Source organism: Zalophus californianus, chromosome 16 (assembly GCF_009762305.2).
Source record: "Zalophus californianus isolate mZalCal1 chromosome 16, mZalCal1.pri.v2, whole genome shotgun sequence".
In the NCBI taxonomy this organism is placed as follows: domain Eukaryota; kingdom Metazoa; phylum Chordata; class Mammalia; order Carnivora; family Otariidae; genus Zalophus; species Zalophus californianus.
The window spans coordinates 24,027,844-24,044,281 of NC_045610.1; the positions used below are offsets into that span (position 1 = coordinate 24,027,844).

At 38.5% G+C, this 16,438-nt stretch overlaps 1 protein-coding gene across 12 annotated transcripts in view; it reads left to right on the forward strand.

The window, feature by feature from the left end:
* Positions 1-16,438, forward strand: part of ACACA (acetyl-CoA carboxylase alpha) — a 280,816-nt gene that overhangs the window by 59,999 nt on the left and 204,379 nt on the right. Inside the window, exon 1 of one of the 12 annotated variants that reach the window (XM_027626362.2) lies at positions 15,294-15,380. The exons of the other annotated variants lie outside the window; for them this stretch is intronic. Coding sequence (XP_027482163.1) covers positions 15,331-15,380 — 50 coding nt within the window. The 5' untranslated portion in view covers positions 15,294-15,330. Of the gene's footprint in view, positions 1-15,293; positions 15,381-16,438 lie in introns of those variants that run through there. 12 annotated transcript variants of the gene reach the window in all.

Here is a 16,438-nt window from a genome sequence, read left to right on the forward strand (position 1 = left end):
TAAATAATATGCCCAGGGTCACACAGCTAACTGTCTGTTGGATCCAGTCAGAGCCCATACTGTCAGCCGCAACGCTAAACGAACCCTGGGTGTAATAGATATGCTTATGTTCTCTTTGAGCGGTTTTCCTCTGATTAAATGTTAACCTTATTAAAAAGATAGAGAAGTCAGGGGCGCATGGGTGGCTCAGGCAGTTAAGCCTCTGACTCCTGGTTTCAGTTGAGGTCATTATATCAGGGTTGTGAGATCGAGCTCCGTGTTCAGTTCTTTTTTTTTTTTAAAGATTTTGTTTATTTACTTGACAGAGACAGCGAGAGCAGGAACACAAGTAGCAGGAGTGGGAGAGGGAGAAGCAGGCTTCCTGCCAAGCAGGGAGCCCGATGCAGGACTCGATCCCAGAACCCCGGGATCATGACCTGAACTGAAGGCAGACACCCAACGACTGAGCCACCCAGGCACACCCCCTCTCCCCCCGCCGTGTTCAGTTCTGTGCTCAGCGCAGAGTCTGCTTGGGATTCTCTCTCTCCCTTTCCCTCTGCCCCTCCCTCTGCTTGCTCGCAGGTTCTCTTTCTCTCTCTCTCTGTCTGAATATAATAAATAAAATCCTTAAAAAAAGAAGTCAGAAAATATTGAAATTAGAAAATATATTTCTAAATACTGCTTTATTAAAGAAGCAGTAAAAAAAAAAAAACAAAAACCTAGAAACAAAATATAAGAAGGCAAAAATAAAGCTTTGTATATCCCCCACCCAGAAATTACTCCTGCTAATACCATTGTATAGTCTTCTGGATCCTCTTTTTTTTTTAAAGATTTTATTTATTTATTTGACACAGAGAAAGAGACAGCGAGAGAGGGAACACAAGCAGGGGGAGTGGGAGAGGGAAAAGCAGACTCCCTGCCGAGCAGGGAGCCTGATGTGGGGCTCAATCCCAGGACCCTGAGATCATGACCTGAGCTGAAGGCGGATGCTTAATGACTGAGCCACCCAGGCGCCCCATCTGGATCCTTTTCTATGCATATATATGTATGCATTTCTTTCTGCTGAAATGAGATCATCCTGTATACACTGTTTTATAATCTGTGCTTTTTTTTTGTTGTCAAGAATTCCCAATTTTCTGTTTCAGTAAATTTTCATCTCATTTACTATACCCATCGTATTCCAGTTTCTGCAGTTGACTCCAAAATGCTGGTTCATCCAAACTCATATCCAATCTAAGACCACACATTGTGTATTCTGTCTCTTAAATTTCCCAATATTATATTACCACCCCCCCTCTTTTGGGTGACAGTGCCTAGCCATTTGTTTAAAAGGAATTTAGCAAATCATGAAAGTATATGGCTACTGGTAATAGTTTAGTGGTATAGAGAGAAATGGAAGGAAAAATAAAGGATAATTTACCATTCTACATTTTTTACAGTTATAGCACTTGTAGCAAAACAATTTAATGTTGCACTAATATTTTAATGAATTTTGTAATCGAAATGAAAGTGGACATTATAAAATACAGTGTGATTTGATCAAAAGCTATGAAGGACAGAGCTTTTTAGTTTCAGCTGTGTTTGTTTTTAGTTGACCTGGAAAGAAATTCTCTTTCCTTTTTAGTCTCTCTCTTTAAACTCATGAGTTTGAAGTGATTTTGTTTAAATCTAATAACGGAGGTGAAGTTAAATAATATCTGCAAAGCTTTTGGGAAAGTAAAATGTGCTGTACTATGTAATATATTATTTATTATGAAGGAGTGCTCTTGTGAGGTAAAATTTTTTGACCGGATAAACCTTTTTAAGTCTTTTGCATATTAGCCTAAAACTTGGAAATTTAGATTTGAAAGGCTTTAATGACAGGACACATATACTGTCAATGTTATAATTGAGATGTTGAGAATAACCATTATTGAGAGGGCAAGAAATTTCATTTTTCCTTCCTATCTTTGGCTCATTTGTCTCCAAGCTTTAGCATGGGAAATAAGGAAAAACTGACTCTAGTTTTGAGTTTATATTATGGTTTTGCTTGTAGATGGGTCTGTGAGAGTTTTTTTATGTTTTGGCTTTCTTCACATTTCTTATTCAGCTTCCCTGAGCTTTCTCCCTTCCCCCAGCAGCTTTCCAAACCCTTTACTCTCAATGCTCCTTCCTTGATATTCTGAGGTTCCCAGTTGCCATGGTGCCTCAGAAGTGAGTAGACAGAGAAGGTCATTATGAGATCGGCAACTTGGTACTCTTTTTCTGATGGCAATAGTTTACTCTATTTCCCACCCACTCTTTCCATTCAGAAAACAGGAGCGTCTGTGTATGTATTATAATCTCCAGAGTTTGTTCTATAAACTTAGCTAATTGTAGAAATGAAATTATGAATATGGTAAGTAGGGCTCAGGATGGCCACTTGATGATGTTTATTATTTTTATTCTTCTATTATTTTTTTAAATTTATATGACAGAGATAGTGAGAGAGGGAACACAAGCAGGGGGAGTGGGAGAGGGAGAAGCAGGCTTCCCGCTGAGCAGGGAGCCCAATGCAGGGCTCAATCCCAGGACCCTGGGATCATGATCTCAGCTGAAGGCAGACACTTAATGACTGAGCCACCCAGGCACCCCTATTTTTATTCTTCTAGTGTAATGCATACATTTTCCCCCTCTTTTTCTTCCTGTGAACATAAATTTACAAGTGAAGTTTGCATTTACTACTTAAAACTTTAAAATTATGAGGTATATACTTATTATAGAAAAGTTGGAAATCCAAAAAGCCTGAAGAAATAGAAACAATCCAGAATATGATTTTCCAGTGATAATTGCTATTAATATTTAATGTTTCTTTTTGGTAATTTTTACCCCATAAAGATAAATTTCATTAAAAAACACATACATGGGGCGCCTGGGTGGCTCAGTTGTTAAGCGTCTGCCTTCGGCTCAGGTCATGATCCCAGGGTCCTGGGATTGAGCCCTGCGTCGGGCTCCCTGCTCCATGGGAAGTCTGCTTCTCCCTCTCCCACTTACTCTGCTTGTGTTCCCTCTCTTGCTGTGTCTCTCTCTATCAAATAAATAAATAAAATCTTGAAAAAAAACAAAACCACATACATGGATGATATCATGATGAATACACAGCTCTTTTATTTGCTTTTTTTCATAAAAGAGCATTTTTCTCATGTCATTAAAAGTCTTTTGTAAGCTTCATTTTTTTTAGCTTTTCATTTTGAAATAATTTTAGATTTACAGAACAGTTACAAAGACAGCACAGAGTTCCTGTGTATCCTTCACTCACCTTCTGCTACCATTAATATTTTCCATAATCATAGAGCATTTATCTAGAGTTGTCAGATGTAGCAAGTAAAAATACACAATGTCTGGTTAATTTTGAATTTCAGATAAACAGTGAATAATTGTATAAAAAAATTAAATACTGCAAATACTGCATTAGACATACTTTTGTAAAAAATTATTTGTGTTTGCCTGAAATGCGAAATTTAAATGGACATTCTGTATTTTATCTAGCAACCCTGTATTTATTAAAATGAAGTAGTTAACATTGGTGCAATACTTTAAAGCAAACTATAGACTGGTTTTCAGCTCTGTCTCCACCCTCACTAAGAGAGATCTACTGGACAATTCTAATTCCTGAGTTTTTCCAGAGTGCTAAAGTGGAATCATGCTTGTTTCTAAGTGGCTTTCCCTACTGTAGGCTCTTTGGTCTCGAGGCGGTTATTTCTTGACCATCCACTTTCTGTTTTCTGCAATTTTTTGACATCTGTATTTGTTAGGGACTTGTCTTTAATTTTCTTTGTTCTTATGTCTTTATGCCTCTTTTATTATTTTATCATCATTTTTGTGTGATTTTTGGCAGAGAACAGTAATACACCAATGCTCTGACAGTCTGTTACTGTCATCTTGTAGTTCCATCAGCTTCTTACTCTATTGCTGTTGGCTTCTGCTTCTACCACTTCTCTGAAACTACACTTAGAAAAGTCACCGGTGACCTCCTTGTGGGCAGAATTTGACAGTGTTGACTTTTCACTCATTCTTGAAACTACTCCTTATGTTTTATTAACATTCTCTCCCAGTTCACCTTTCTAACCCTTCCCTCTCAGGTTCTTGAATAGACTGGGCTGTTTTCCCATGATACTTAATTGTTGATTTTCTGCAAAACTTCCTGGCTGTAGCCCTCTTCTCTTAGGCTGCATCCTCTCTTTTGATCTACCTTAATTAACAGCACTGCCATTTCTCTGGTCTTCTGAGCCAGAAATATGGGTGTTATGCGAGATTCCTCTCTCCTCCACCCCTCATACCTAATTAGGTATGCTTATTGATGCTATACCCCAATAATTTTTTTAAGAATTTATTTATTAGAGAGAAAGAACGAGTGGGGTGGAGGGGCAGAGGGAGAGGGAGAAGCAGACTCCCCGCTGAGCAGGGAGCTCCTTGTGGGGCTCGATCCCAGGACCCTGGGTTCATGACCTGAACCGAAGGTAGATGCTTAACCAACTGAGCCACCCAGGTACCCCACCCCAATAATTCTTGAATCCATTCCCTTCTTTCCATTGCTACTGCCATCGTATTTGCTTTTATTACTTGTTTGGATTATGGCAATAGTATTTTAGCTCTTCTCCAATCTCTTTCACCTGTCAGTATAATAAGCCCCACATGGTCATTGGAATCTTTCTAAAAGGTAAACTGATCATCTCATGGCACTACTTCAGTGGGTCCCTTTTACCAATAGGGTATATTAGTGTCTAACCAAACATTGTGCCAGGTTTTTTTTTTTTTTTTTTTAAAGATTTTATTTATTTGAGAGAGAGAGCACAAACAGGGGTAGGGGTAGAGGGAGAGGGAGAAGCAGGCTTCCCGCAGAGCAGGGAGCCCGATGTGGGGCTCGATCCCAAGACACTGGGATCATGACCTGAGCCGAAAGCAGATGCTTAATGACTGAGCCACCCAGGCGCCCCCATTGTGCCAGGTTCTTAACAATATTGCCAGTACGAGAGTTTTCATCATTGTTATGGTGGGCTTGTTGAGATCTGTAAGGGTTAATAATGTCTCAGATTTGTTTGAACTGGGTTTTGAAAGAATGAACAGAAAACGGGCAAGCAACAGAGATAAGTATATATATAGCAGGAACATTAGTGATGGTAAGGTTGACAACATATGCGAAGTACCAGATGGAGACATCTAGCATGTTCAGGCGATTCTGAATCATTGAGTATTACCGTAATGTAAGGGAGACAGGGTGTTGAGTGTCGTGGAAGAAGGGGCGGGTAAGAAAGAGGTGAGATCATTAAGCATCTTGCCTGTCACACTAAAGACATATATAAAATGGAAAACAGTATTTAGATTTGGCTGTGCAACAGAGTCATCTGTGGAGCTTCAAAAAACTATGCATTCCTAAACCCGTCCCAGACTGCTTAAATTACAGTTTCTGGTCACAGAGTTCAACAGTCTACATGCTAATACTCTCCAGGTGAATCTGATATGAAACCTGAGCTGAGAACCACTTTCTCAGAGTTTAGAACAGTGCTTGGCATATAGTGTATGCTTAATAAATGTTTGTTGCATTGAAATTAAAGTTGTGCAAGTAGATTAGATCATTGTGAGAGAGGATATAAGTAGAAGGGAAATGTGTCTTATGGAAATGTCTACCTTGAGATGGAAGGAAGGAGGAAAAAGGAGACAGGAAGTGATCCGTATGGAAGGAGAAAGAAAACCAAAGAAAAGATAATTTTAAGATGGAAGATGCAACATAGAGTGTTGAAAAGAGCTGAAAGAGTTAAAAAACTGAGGCAAAGCCCCAGAGTTACTAAATGGGAGGGTCTTGGGGTAAACGACTTTAGTAGATGGCAAGAGATTAAATAGGGAATAAATGGTAAAGGAGTAGTAATGTCAACAGTATGTACCCTTACCCTTTTTTTTAATCACCATACATTACATCATTAGTTTTTAATGTAGTGTTCCATGGTTCATTGTTTGTGCATAATACCCAGTGCTCCACGCAGAACGTGCCCTCTTTATTTTATTTTTTTATTTTTTTTAAAGATTTTATTTATTTATTTGACAGAGACATAGCAAGAGAGGGAACACAAGCAGGGGGGGTGGGAGAGGGAGAAGGAGGCTTCCCGCTGAGCAGGGAGCATGATGCGGGGCTGGATCCCAGGACCCTGGGATCATGACCTGAGCTGAAGGTAGACGCTTAATGACTGAGCCACCCAGGCGCCCACGTTCCTTCTTTAATACCCATCACCAGACTAACCCATCCCCCCACAGTATGTACCCTTTTAAGAAATTGATGGCAAGGAAGAAAATAGAGCAGTTAATTGAGGGGGTAGTAGACTGTCTCTCTTGTCCTCCCCTGCTATATTTTCTTATTGGAATGCCCTTCCCCTGACTGTTGAAATTCCATTCATCTTTTCAGGTCATCACTTTTAAGGATCTTTCTCAAACTCAGTCTGTGCTGTGAAACTTTTCTTGTTCTTTCCCCTATTTTGTTTTTCTTTTCTGGTTATTGGTGGTTATTTGGCCTTTCATTTTTCACAACAACAATTGTATTGTTTCTTCATTGTCCTTAAACCAAAAGTCCTCCCTAAGTTAGCCCCTCTCCCTTCTAGACACACTTTGAATTTGTAACTTTGTATCCTATTTCATTGAGAAAATAGAAACTGTCACATCAGAAATTCTTCCTTCCAACACCTAATTTCAGATTTACTTGTATCTCTACTCATATTCTCATTTTTCTTTCTTGTTATAAGGACTTCTCAAAATCCTCCCTTCTTTGGTCATCCTCTTCTTTACAGTTTTTTAATTTATCTATTTATTTATTTAAAATATTTTATTTAGGGGCGCCTGGGTGGCTCAGTCGTTAAGCATCTGCCTTCGGCTCAGGTCATGATCCCAGGGTCCTGGGATCGAGCCCCGCGTCGGGCTCCCTGCTCAGTGGGAAGCCTGCCTCTCCCTCCCCCACTCCCCCTGCTTGTGCTCCTAGCTCTTGCTGTTTCTCTCTCTCTGTCAAATAAATAAATTAAATATTTTATTTATTTATTTTTTAAAGATTTTATTTATTTGACAGAGAGAGAGATAGCAAGAGCAGGAGCACAAGCAGGGGGAGTGGGGGAGGGAGAGGCAGGCTTCCCACTGAGCAGGGAGCCCGACGCGGGGCTCGATCCCAGGACCCTGGGATCATGACCTGAGCCGAAGGCAGATGCTTAACGACTGAGCCACCCAGGCGCCTGCCCCCCCACTTTTTTTTTAAGGCTTCCCATTAAATATCACTTCCTCAGAGAGGCCTGCTTTTATTTTTTATTTTTATTTTTTTTAAAGATTTTATTTCTTTATTTGACAGAGAGATAGGGAGAGCAGGAACACAAGCAGGGGGAGTGGGAGAGGCAGAAGCAGGCTTCCCGCCGAGCAGGGAGCCCGATGCGGGGCTCGATCCCAGGACCCTGGGATCATGAGCTGAGCCGAAGGCAGACGCTTAATCGAAGGCAGACGCTTAATCGAAGGCAGACGCTTAATCGACTGAGCCACCCAGGCGCTGAGGCCTGCTTTTATTATTCATAATCTTTTTGTTCTTCTTTCAAAGGACTTATCACAGTTTGTAATATTTTCATTGGCATATTTATTTGATTGCTTATTTCTATTACACTGTAACTAATATGAGGGGCAGAGATCATATACATTTTGTTTGCAGTTGTATACCCAGCACTTTTTTTTTTAAGATTTTATTTATTTATTTAGAGAGACATAGAGAGGGAACACAAGCAGGGGGAGTGGGAGAGGGAAAAGCAGGCTTCCCGCCGAGCAGGGAGCCTGACATGGGGCTCCATCCCAGGACCCTGGGATCATAACCTGAGCCGAAGGCAGACGCTTAATCGACTGAGCCACCCAGGTGCCCCTACCCAGCACTTTCTATAGCATATAAATAGATATTTGTTGAATAACAAGATTGGCCAGGGGCAGTTACAAAACATAATAGTATTTTAAATTATGCATATGTATGCCATCTTTTTAGTAGATTTAGGATTATTTGGGTTTTCTGTTTCTTCCTGGGTGGAATAGAAAATTATTTTTCTAAGGATTTACCAGTTGAATCTGAATTTTCAGATTTATTGGCATAAACTTCATAATAACATACTCATTTCTTTTTCATGTTTTAGGATTTGTAGTGAGTTCCCTCTTCATCATTCCTGATATTGAGCTAGCATTTTCTCTTACTCTTTTTCTTTTTTTTAAGATTTTATTTATTTATTTGAGAGTGAGAGAGCACAAATGGGATGGGGGGGGCCAGCAGAGGGAGAGGGAGAAGCAGTCTCCCTGCTGAGCAGGGAGCCTGACCTGGGGCTCCATCCCAGGACCCTGGGATCTTGACCTGAGCTGAAGGCAGGCGCTTAACTGACTGAGCCACCCAGGCGCCCCACATTTTCTCTTATTCTTGATCAGTCTTAATACAAGTTTATTAATTTTTTTTAAGATTTTATTTATTTGAGAGCACGAGAGAGTATGAGGTGGGGGAGGGGCAGAAGGAGAGGGAGAAGCAGACTCTCCACTGAGCAGAGAGTCCAACATGGGGCTCGATCCCGGGACCCTGAGATAATGACCCTGAGATCACGACTAGAGCCGAAGGCAGAGGCTTCACTGACTGAGCCACCCAGGTGCCCCTAGAAGTTTATTAATTTAATTGGCCTTTTCAAAGAACCAACTTTCTGTCTTTGTTGATTTTTTTTTATTGTACATTTGTTTTCTCTTTCACAGATATCTGCTATCCTCTTCATTCTCTTCTTTATACTTCCTTTAGGTTTAATTTGTTTTTTTCTAGCCTTTTGAGATAGAGGATTATCAGCCCTTCTTTTCTAAGCTGTGTACTAATGACTACAAATTTCCCCCAAGCCCGTCTTTAGTTGTATCTCACGTCTTTTTTCAACATTTTATTATGAACAACTTTAAGCATACAGCACAGTTGAGAGCATTTTATAGAGAACGCCTAGATTTTACTCATCACCTAGATTCTACCATTAACATTTTTCTATACTTGCTTTATCATTTATCCATTTCTGTATCTCTTTATCCATCAGGTCATCTTATTATATCCCCCAAGTTTTGATGTGATATATCTTTATTATTCAGTTTAAGATATTTTCTTATTTTCTTTTTTTTTTAAAAGATTTTATTTATTTATTTGAAAGAGAGAGAATGAGAGAGAGCACAGAGGGAAGAGGGTCAGAGGGAGAAGCAAACTCCCTGCTGAGCAGGGAGCCCGATGTGGGACTCGATCCCAGGACTCCAGGATCATGACCTGAGCCGAAGGCAGTCGCTTAACCAACTGAGCCACCCAGGCGCCCAGGATATTTTCTTATTTTCATTGTGACTTATTTTTTAATTTTTTGAGATATAACTGACATATAACATTGTATTAATTTTAGGTATACAGCATAATAATTTTATATTTATATATGATACATCTATATATATGTAAAACATACATATTTATATAATGAAATAATTACCAAAATAAGTTTAGTTAACATCCATCACCACACAGTTACAATTTTTTTCTTTCTTCTTGTGATGAAAACTTAACATCTATTTTCTTAGCAACTTTCAAATATACAATAATACACTATTTGTTAACCATGGTCACCATTCTGTACATCACATCCCTAGGACTTATTTATCTTATAACTGGAAGTTTCTACCTTTTGACCACTTCCACCCATTTCACTCACCTTCACTGTGATTTTTTTTGACCCATAAATTATTTATTTCAAGACACTTGGATATATATTAAGATCACTTGGACATATTTTAATATCTTTGTCATTGATTTTTTTTTTAGTTTAGTCCATTGTATTCAGAGGATATACTCTGATTTCAAATCTTGGAAGTTTGTTGATACTTTATGGACTTGCATATAGTCAAATTTTTTCTTAATCAATTTCTGTTGTATTTATTTATATTTATTTTTAAGTAAGCTCAATGTCCAACATGGGACTTGAATTCACAACCCTGAGATCAAGAGTCACATGCTCTACCGACTGAGCCAGCCAGGTGCCACTAGCATATGGTCAGTTTTGATAAAGCTTTATAGCACTTGCAAAGAATGTGCATTTTGCAGTTTTTGGTTATAGAGTTCTATATATGTTAATTGAGTTTCTCAGTTGTTGTTCCTCAGTATCTCTGACTTTTTCCCCCCCTACTTGTTCTGTCAGTTGGTAAAACCAGAATAAAATATCTTGTTTCTAGAATCTTGTAAATCATTAAGAAAAAGATATTTTAGTGTTTTCTTTTTAATGGAACTATAGTTGATGTACAATATTACATTAGTTTCAGATGTGCAACATAGTGATTCAATGTTTATATACATTATGACATGATCACCACCATAAGTCTAGTTACCATCTATCATCATACAAAGTAATTACAGATTATTAACTATATACCCTATGCATCCCTGTGATTTATTTATTTGTAATTTTGTACCTCTTAATCACCTTGCACTTATTTTGCCCTTCCCACTTTTCTCCTCCCCTTTGGCCACTACCAGTTTGTTTTCTGCGTTTATGAGTTTGTTTCTGCTTTGTTTGTTTTATTTCTTAGATTCCACATATAAGTGAAATCATAAGGTATTTGTCTTTCTCTCTCTGTCGGACTTATTTCACTTACCATAATACCTTCTAGGTCCATCCATGTCATTGCAATTGGCAAGATTTCATTCTTTCTTATGGCTGAGTAATATTCTATTGTCTATGTATACCATATCTTCTTTATCCATTCATCTGTCGATGGATACTTAGTTGTTTCCTTATCTTATTGTAAATAACCCTGCAGTGAACATAAGAGTACATATATTTTTTCAAATTAGTGTTTTTGTTTTCTTTGGGGAAATACCCAGAGGTGGAATTGCTGGGTGGTATGGTAGTTCTATTTTTAATTTTTTTTTAATTTTTTAAATCTATTTTTAATTTTTTGAGGAACCTCCATACTGTTTTCCATTTCCCATTCCTCCCAACAGTGCACAAGGGCTTCCTTTTCTCTGTATCCTTCTCAATGCTTGCTATTGTTTTTTAATAAAAACCATTCTAGGCGTGCCTGGGTGGCTCAGTTGGTTAAGTGTCTGCCTTCAGCTCAGGTCATGATCCCAGGGTCCTGGGATCCAGTCCCACATCAGGCTCTCTGCTCAGTGGAGAGCCTGCTTCTCCCTTTACCTGCCGCTCCCCCTGCTTGTGCTGTCTCTCTCTTTCTGTCAAATAAATAACATCTTTTTTAAAAAAAAGCCATTCTAACAGGTGTGAGGAGATAATCTCATTGTTTTGAGATTTGCATTTCCCTGATGATTAGTGATGTTGAGCTTCTTTGCATGTGTCTGTTGGGCATCTGGGTGTCTTCTTTGGAAAATTGTCTACTCACATCCTCTTTCCATTTTTTAATTGGCTTGTTTGGGGTTTTTTTGGTGTTGAGTTGTATGAGTTCTTTATATATTGTAGCTATAACCCCTCGTCAGATATATCATTTGCAAATTTCTTCCATTCAGTAGGTTGCCTTTTCATCTTGTTGATGGTTTCCTTGATATTTCAGTGTTTTATAAAGACATTTCAACCCAATAGAAATATGGGGAAAAGACTTGAACTTTACAAAAGAAGATATCCAAATGGTGTTCGGTATCATTGGTCATCAGGGATTTGTGAATTAAAATTCCAGTGAATTAAGTATCACCCCAATCAAAAAGGTTAATATTAAAAGATCGACAGTATTAAGTGTTAGCAAGGATGTGGGCTACATGGAACTCCTACATTGCTGGTGGGAATGTAAGTTGACACAACCACTTTAGAAAACTATTTGGGGGGCTCCTGGGTTAAGCGTCTGCCTTCAGCTTGGGTAATGATCCTGGAGTCCTGGGATTGGGTCCCACATTGGGCCTCCATGCTCAGCAGGGGAGTCTGTTTCTCCCTCTGCCCCCCACCCTGCCCTCGTGCTCTCTCTCTCTCTCTCAAATAAATAAATAAATAAATAAAATCTTTTAAAAAAGTAGAAAACTATTTGGTAGTTACATCTTTTAAAGTTAAACATACACAGATTCTATCAACAAGTCCACTCTTAGGTATTTACCCAAAAGAAATGAATGCATTTGTCCACCAAAAACCAAGTACAAGGATGAATATGGTCAAGATTCATAAACAACTCAAATGTCCATCAGTAGAACAGATAAATTATGGGATAGTCACACAATGGAATACTACACAGCAATGAAAATGAACAAGCTACTGCTATGTCACAAAGATGAATTTTATGGACAATGTATTGAGAAGTACATTCAGACTGACACTATATATATGAAGTTCAAGAACAGGCAAAACTGATTTGTAGTGATGAGTTCAGAATAGTGTTTACACTGGGGAGGATGTTGACTGGAAAGGAGTGCAAGGGAGCCCTCTGAGACTCTGGAAATATTCTGTATCTTAATGGAGTGGTTGGTTATGTAGGTATATATATGTAAAATTAATTGAATGTATCCTTAAAAGATTTTTGCTCTTTACTGTGTGAAGTTGTATCTCAAAAAGTAAAGAAAACAGGCAGGACTTCCAGTTATAGCTGAGTAAGGATCAATAAATCCTTAACCCAAAAAGCAACTATAAGGCTTGACAAAACCACTTCAGCACCCTTGAGATCAACCAAAAGACATACAACAATCTGAGAAAAGGTTGTTTGAAACACTGCTGAAATTCAGTAAGAGCAGGAGGAGGCCTAGGCCTGTTCCCATTCCCTTCCCTCTGGTTGGTTGGTGTAGAGATTTTGCTGGTGGGGGACTGCCAGTTTTTATGCTGAGGTTGAGGGGAGCTTATGCACTTTGGGTGGTAGATGATGCCCATGACCACTGCTGTTGTCAGTGGAAATGATTATCTTGACATTGGCTGTGTCCAGTGGGCCAATGGCTCTACTAGATTGAGGTGTGTTGGAGCAAGCATATTGCTGGCTGAGGTTGTGTGCGTGCACAGAGTAGACATGATAAGGCCCAGTAAGAAGTAAAAGCCAGAGCTGACTTGAAAATGTCCTGAACTTTGAATGTGCTACCCTGCCCCACACACAGATACATGAACAGAGTACAGAAGCCTTAATGGCTTCAGGTGTTTAAACGTAGCCCCTGCCCAATCACTGGGAGACAGCTAAGCTAAACCTTAGAAGTCAGGTTTCAACGTAAAAACAAACAATATGAAGATAATAAGCTGAGACATCCATGACGGCACACTTAGGGGTAGACAGATTTCACAGATTTAGCCCAGGCAAGTTATTAAGCCAAGGAAGGAAGGGATGTAGAGAGGAAATAATAGTAACAAAACAACCTTCATAGGTAAAAGAAAGCAGAATCTAGGCTTGTTACAATGCATTATTTAATATGTTGAGTCTTCAGCAAAATCGTGAGACATGAAAAGAAATACGAAAATGTGACCCGTATTTAGGAAGGAAAGAAGTCAATAGAAACTGTCTCGAGGTGTCCCTAGATGCTGGATTTAGCAGACAAAATCTTCAAAGCAGCTATCGTAAATGCATTCAAAGAACCAAAAGAAAACATGTTTAAAGTATTTTTTTAAAGTATGACAACAGCGAATCAATAAATAAAATTCTCAATAAGGAGAGAGAAATTACAAAGAGGCAAATGTCATCAAAGAGGATATACAGATAGCAAATAAGAACATGAAAAGATGTTTGACATTGTTAGCTATTAGGAAAGTGCAAATTAAAACAAGATAAACACACCTATCAGGTTTCCTAAAATAAAAACTAGTTGATGGCACCAAATGTTTGCAAGAATATGGAGAAATGGGATCACCTGTCAATAGTTGGTGGGAATGTAAAATGATACAACTGCTATGGAAAATTATTTGGAAAAAAAATTTTTTAAGTGTTTTTTGTTTTGTTTTGTTTTGTTTTTTAAGTAATCTCTACACCCAGCATGGGGCTTGAACTTACAACCCTGAGATCAAGAGTCCAATGCTCTGCCGCTGACTGAGCCAGCCAGGTGCCCCTGGAAATTTCATAATAAAACTAGCTAGATATTTACCATATGATCCTGCAATTCCATTCTTAGTTACATACCTATGAGAAATGAAAGCATATTTCCACATAAGGCTTTGTGCCTGAATGTCCACAGCAACATTATTCATAATAGCCACAAAGTGGAAGCGATCCAATATCCATCAACTGATGAATGGATAAACAAAATATGGTGTAGCCATACAATGGAAAATTGTCCGTAAAAAGAAATTAAGTACGAATACTTGGTACAACACTGAAAGCATTATGCTAAGTGAAAGAAGCCAGTCACTAAAGACCATGTATTATATGATTCTATTTATGTGAAATAACCAGAATCTATACAGACAGAAAGTAGATTAGTCGTAGCCTAGAACAGGGGAGAGGGGTTGGGAGAAATAGGGAGTGACTGCTACTGGCTATGAGGTTTCTTTTTAGGGTAATGAAAATGTTCTAAAATTGATTGTGATGATGGTTCATAATTGTGAATATATTGAAAACCATTGAATTACATACTTTAAATGGCTGAAATATATGCTATGTGAATTATATCTCAATAAAGTTGTTTAAAAATTTCAAAATGAGTTTAGCAAGGTCACAGGCTATATGATCCATATACAAAAATCAATTATATTTGTATATAGTAGCTAGCAATAAACAAGCAAAAAACGAAATGAAAATAATGTCATTCACAATGGCATCAAAAAGAAGATACTTAGAAATATATTTAACAAAAGAAGCATAAGAATTGAGTATTAAAAATTATAAAACATTGCTGAGAGAAACTAAAAACCTTAATAAATGGAGAGACAGTCCATGTTCAGGGATTGGGAAACAGTATTGTCAAGATGGCAGTTTTCTCTAAATTGATCTGTAAACTCACAGTCCATATCAAAATCCCAGGGGGCTTTTTTTTTTTTCTTTCTAGAGTTTGACAAGCTGATCCTAAAATTTACATGAGAACCCAAAGGACCTAGAATAGACGAAACGGTTTTCAAAAAGGAAAGCCAAGTTAGAGGACTTACACTACCTGATTTCAAAACTTGCTGTAAAGCCATAGTTTTCAAGGCACTGTGGCATTGCTGCAAGGACAGGCATATAGATCAGAAGAACAGAATTTAGAGTGTACAACTAACCCTTTTGTATTGGGTGAGTTGATTTGCAAAAGAGGACTATCCTTGATCCAAGGCTTCTCTGCCTGGAAAAGCCCAGCAGTAAAACAGTCTCTCGCAGTGTGTGCTGCAGTATAACTCAGACTGCATTGCAATCACGCCAGCTCATGCATCACTGTCTGCTGGATAAACCGCTACGTCATCCTCGGTGCTTGGCATGTTACAATGCTGGGATCACTGTGGGCTTCTGGTTGGATGTTGTGCCAGGTATGTGTCTGCTTTGGACACTCTCTATTCATGGTAGATGAAAATGGGGATGCTTTGAATTGGGAGGAATGAATGTGGCTTTTTTATTTCTCGTGTTCTAATATTACAGAAGGATTGTGAGCAGCATCCATAAAAGATGAGAAATTCAAGCTTTGTTTTTGGATCTGGGTGGGCTGTGTTCGTGTTTGGTTGTTTTAGAAAGATCCCTCTGGTGAAAGGAAGCACAAACTCGATTATTCAGTGTACCTTTTTTGTATATTTTTCTGATAAAATCGAGTGCAGAGTAGCCTGCTTTAGTCTATACACCGGGCTTTATTTGGTTTTTGGTTGTTGACCTTATTATATAACAAAGGCAGAGCATGATTCTCTTGGGAACTGCCTACATCTGGAGACACTTAGATGTGTGTAAAATCGAACTGCTTCTACATCTGTGGTCACTGTAATTGTTCTGAACAAAGACCTCAGCGCTCTATTTTTTGAGACACATTATTCTGAAGAGTCATAAAGATAAGAGGGCTCCTCTGCATCAGCTTGGTTCTTCAAAAGAAAAAAAAGTAAACTTGACTAACTTTTTCGGACCTTGGCGTAGTGTGTAAAGAATGATGCGAAGTAGTGCAGACCAGAAGACAACCCAGGATGTACATTTTCAGTTATGGCTGATGGTCATGTTGAGTGGCCTGATTGAGTCTTTTCAGGTCGGGTCATCTGAATGTCCCAAGGATCAGGGTTTGTTTGCCTTAATCATCTCTTTTGTTTGATCATTTATCTTCTATCTCTGCTCCAAGTTATTTGTATACTTCTGTTTTGGGGGGTTTTTCTGGAAGATTAATAGGTTCTTAGCATAGTTGGCATCAGATGATTAACTATTTCTATCCAGTATTTTGGTGGGAAAGAATTTTTCTATGGTGCATGAATCAGGTTACCACATTACTCTGGTGAATTATATTCTTCCCGAGGACTTATCATAGGAAGTTGTTATTCTATAGATTCTAGCTGTTGGAATCTCTCCCATTACAAGGGAGCAATATCATTAACAACAGTTTTATTAGAAGCTAAAG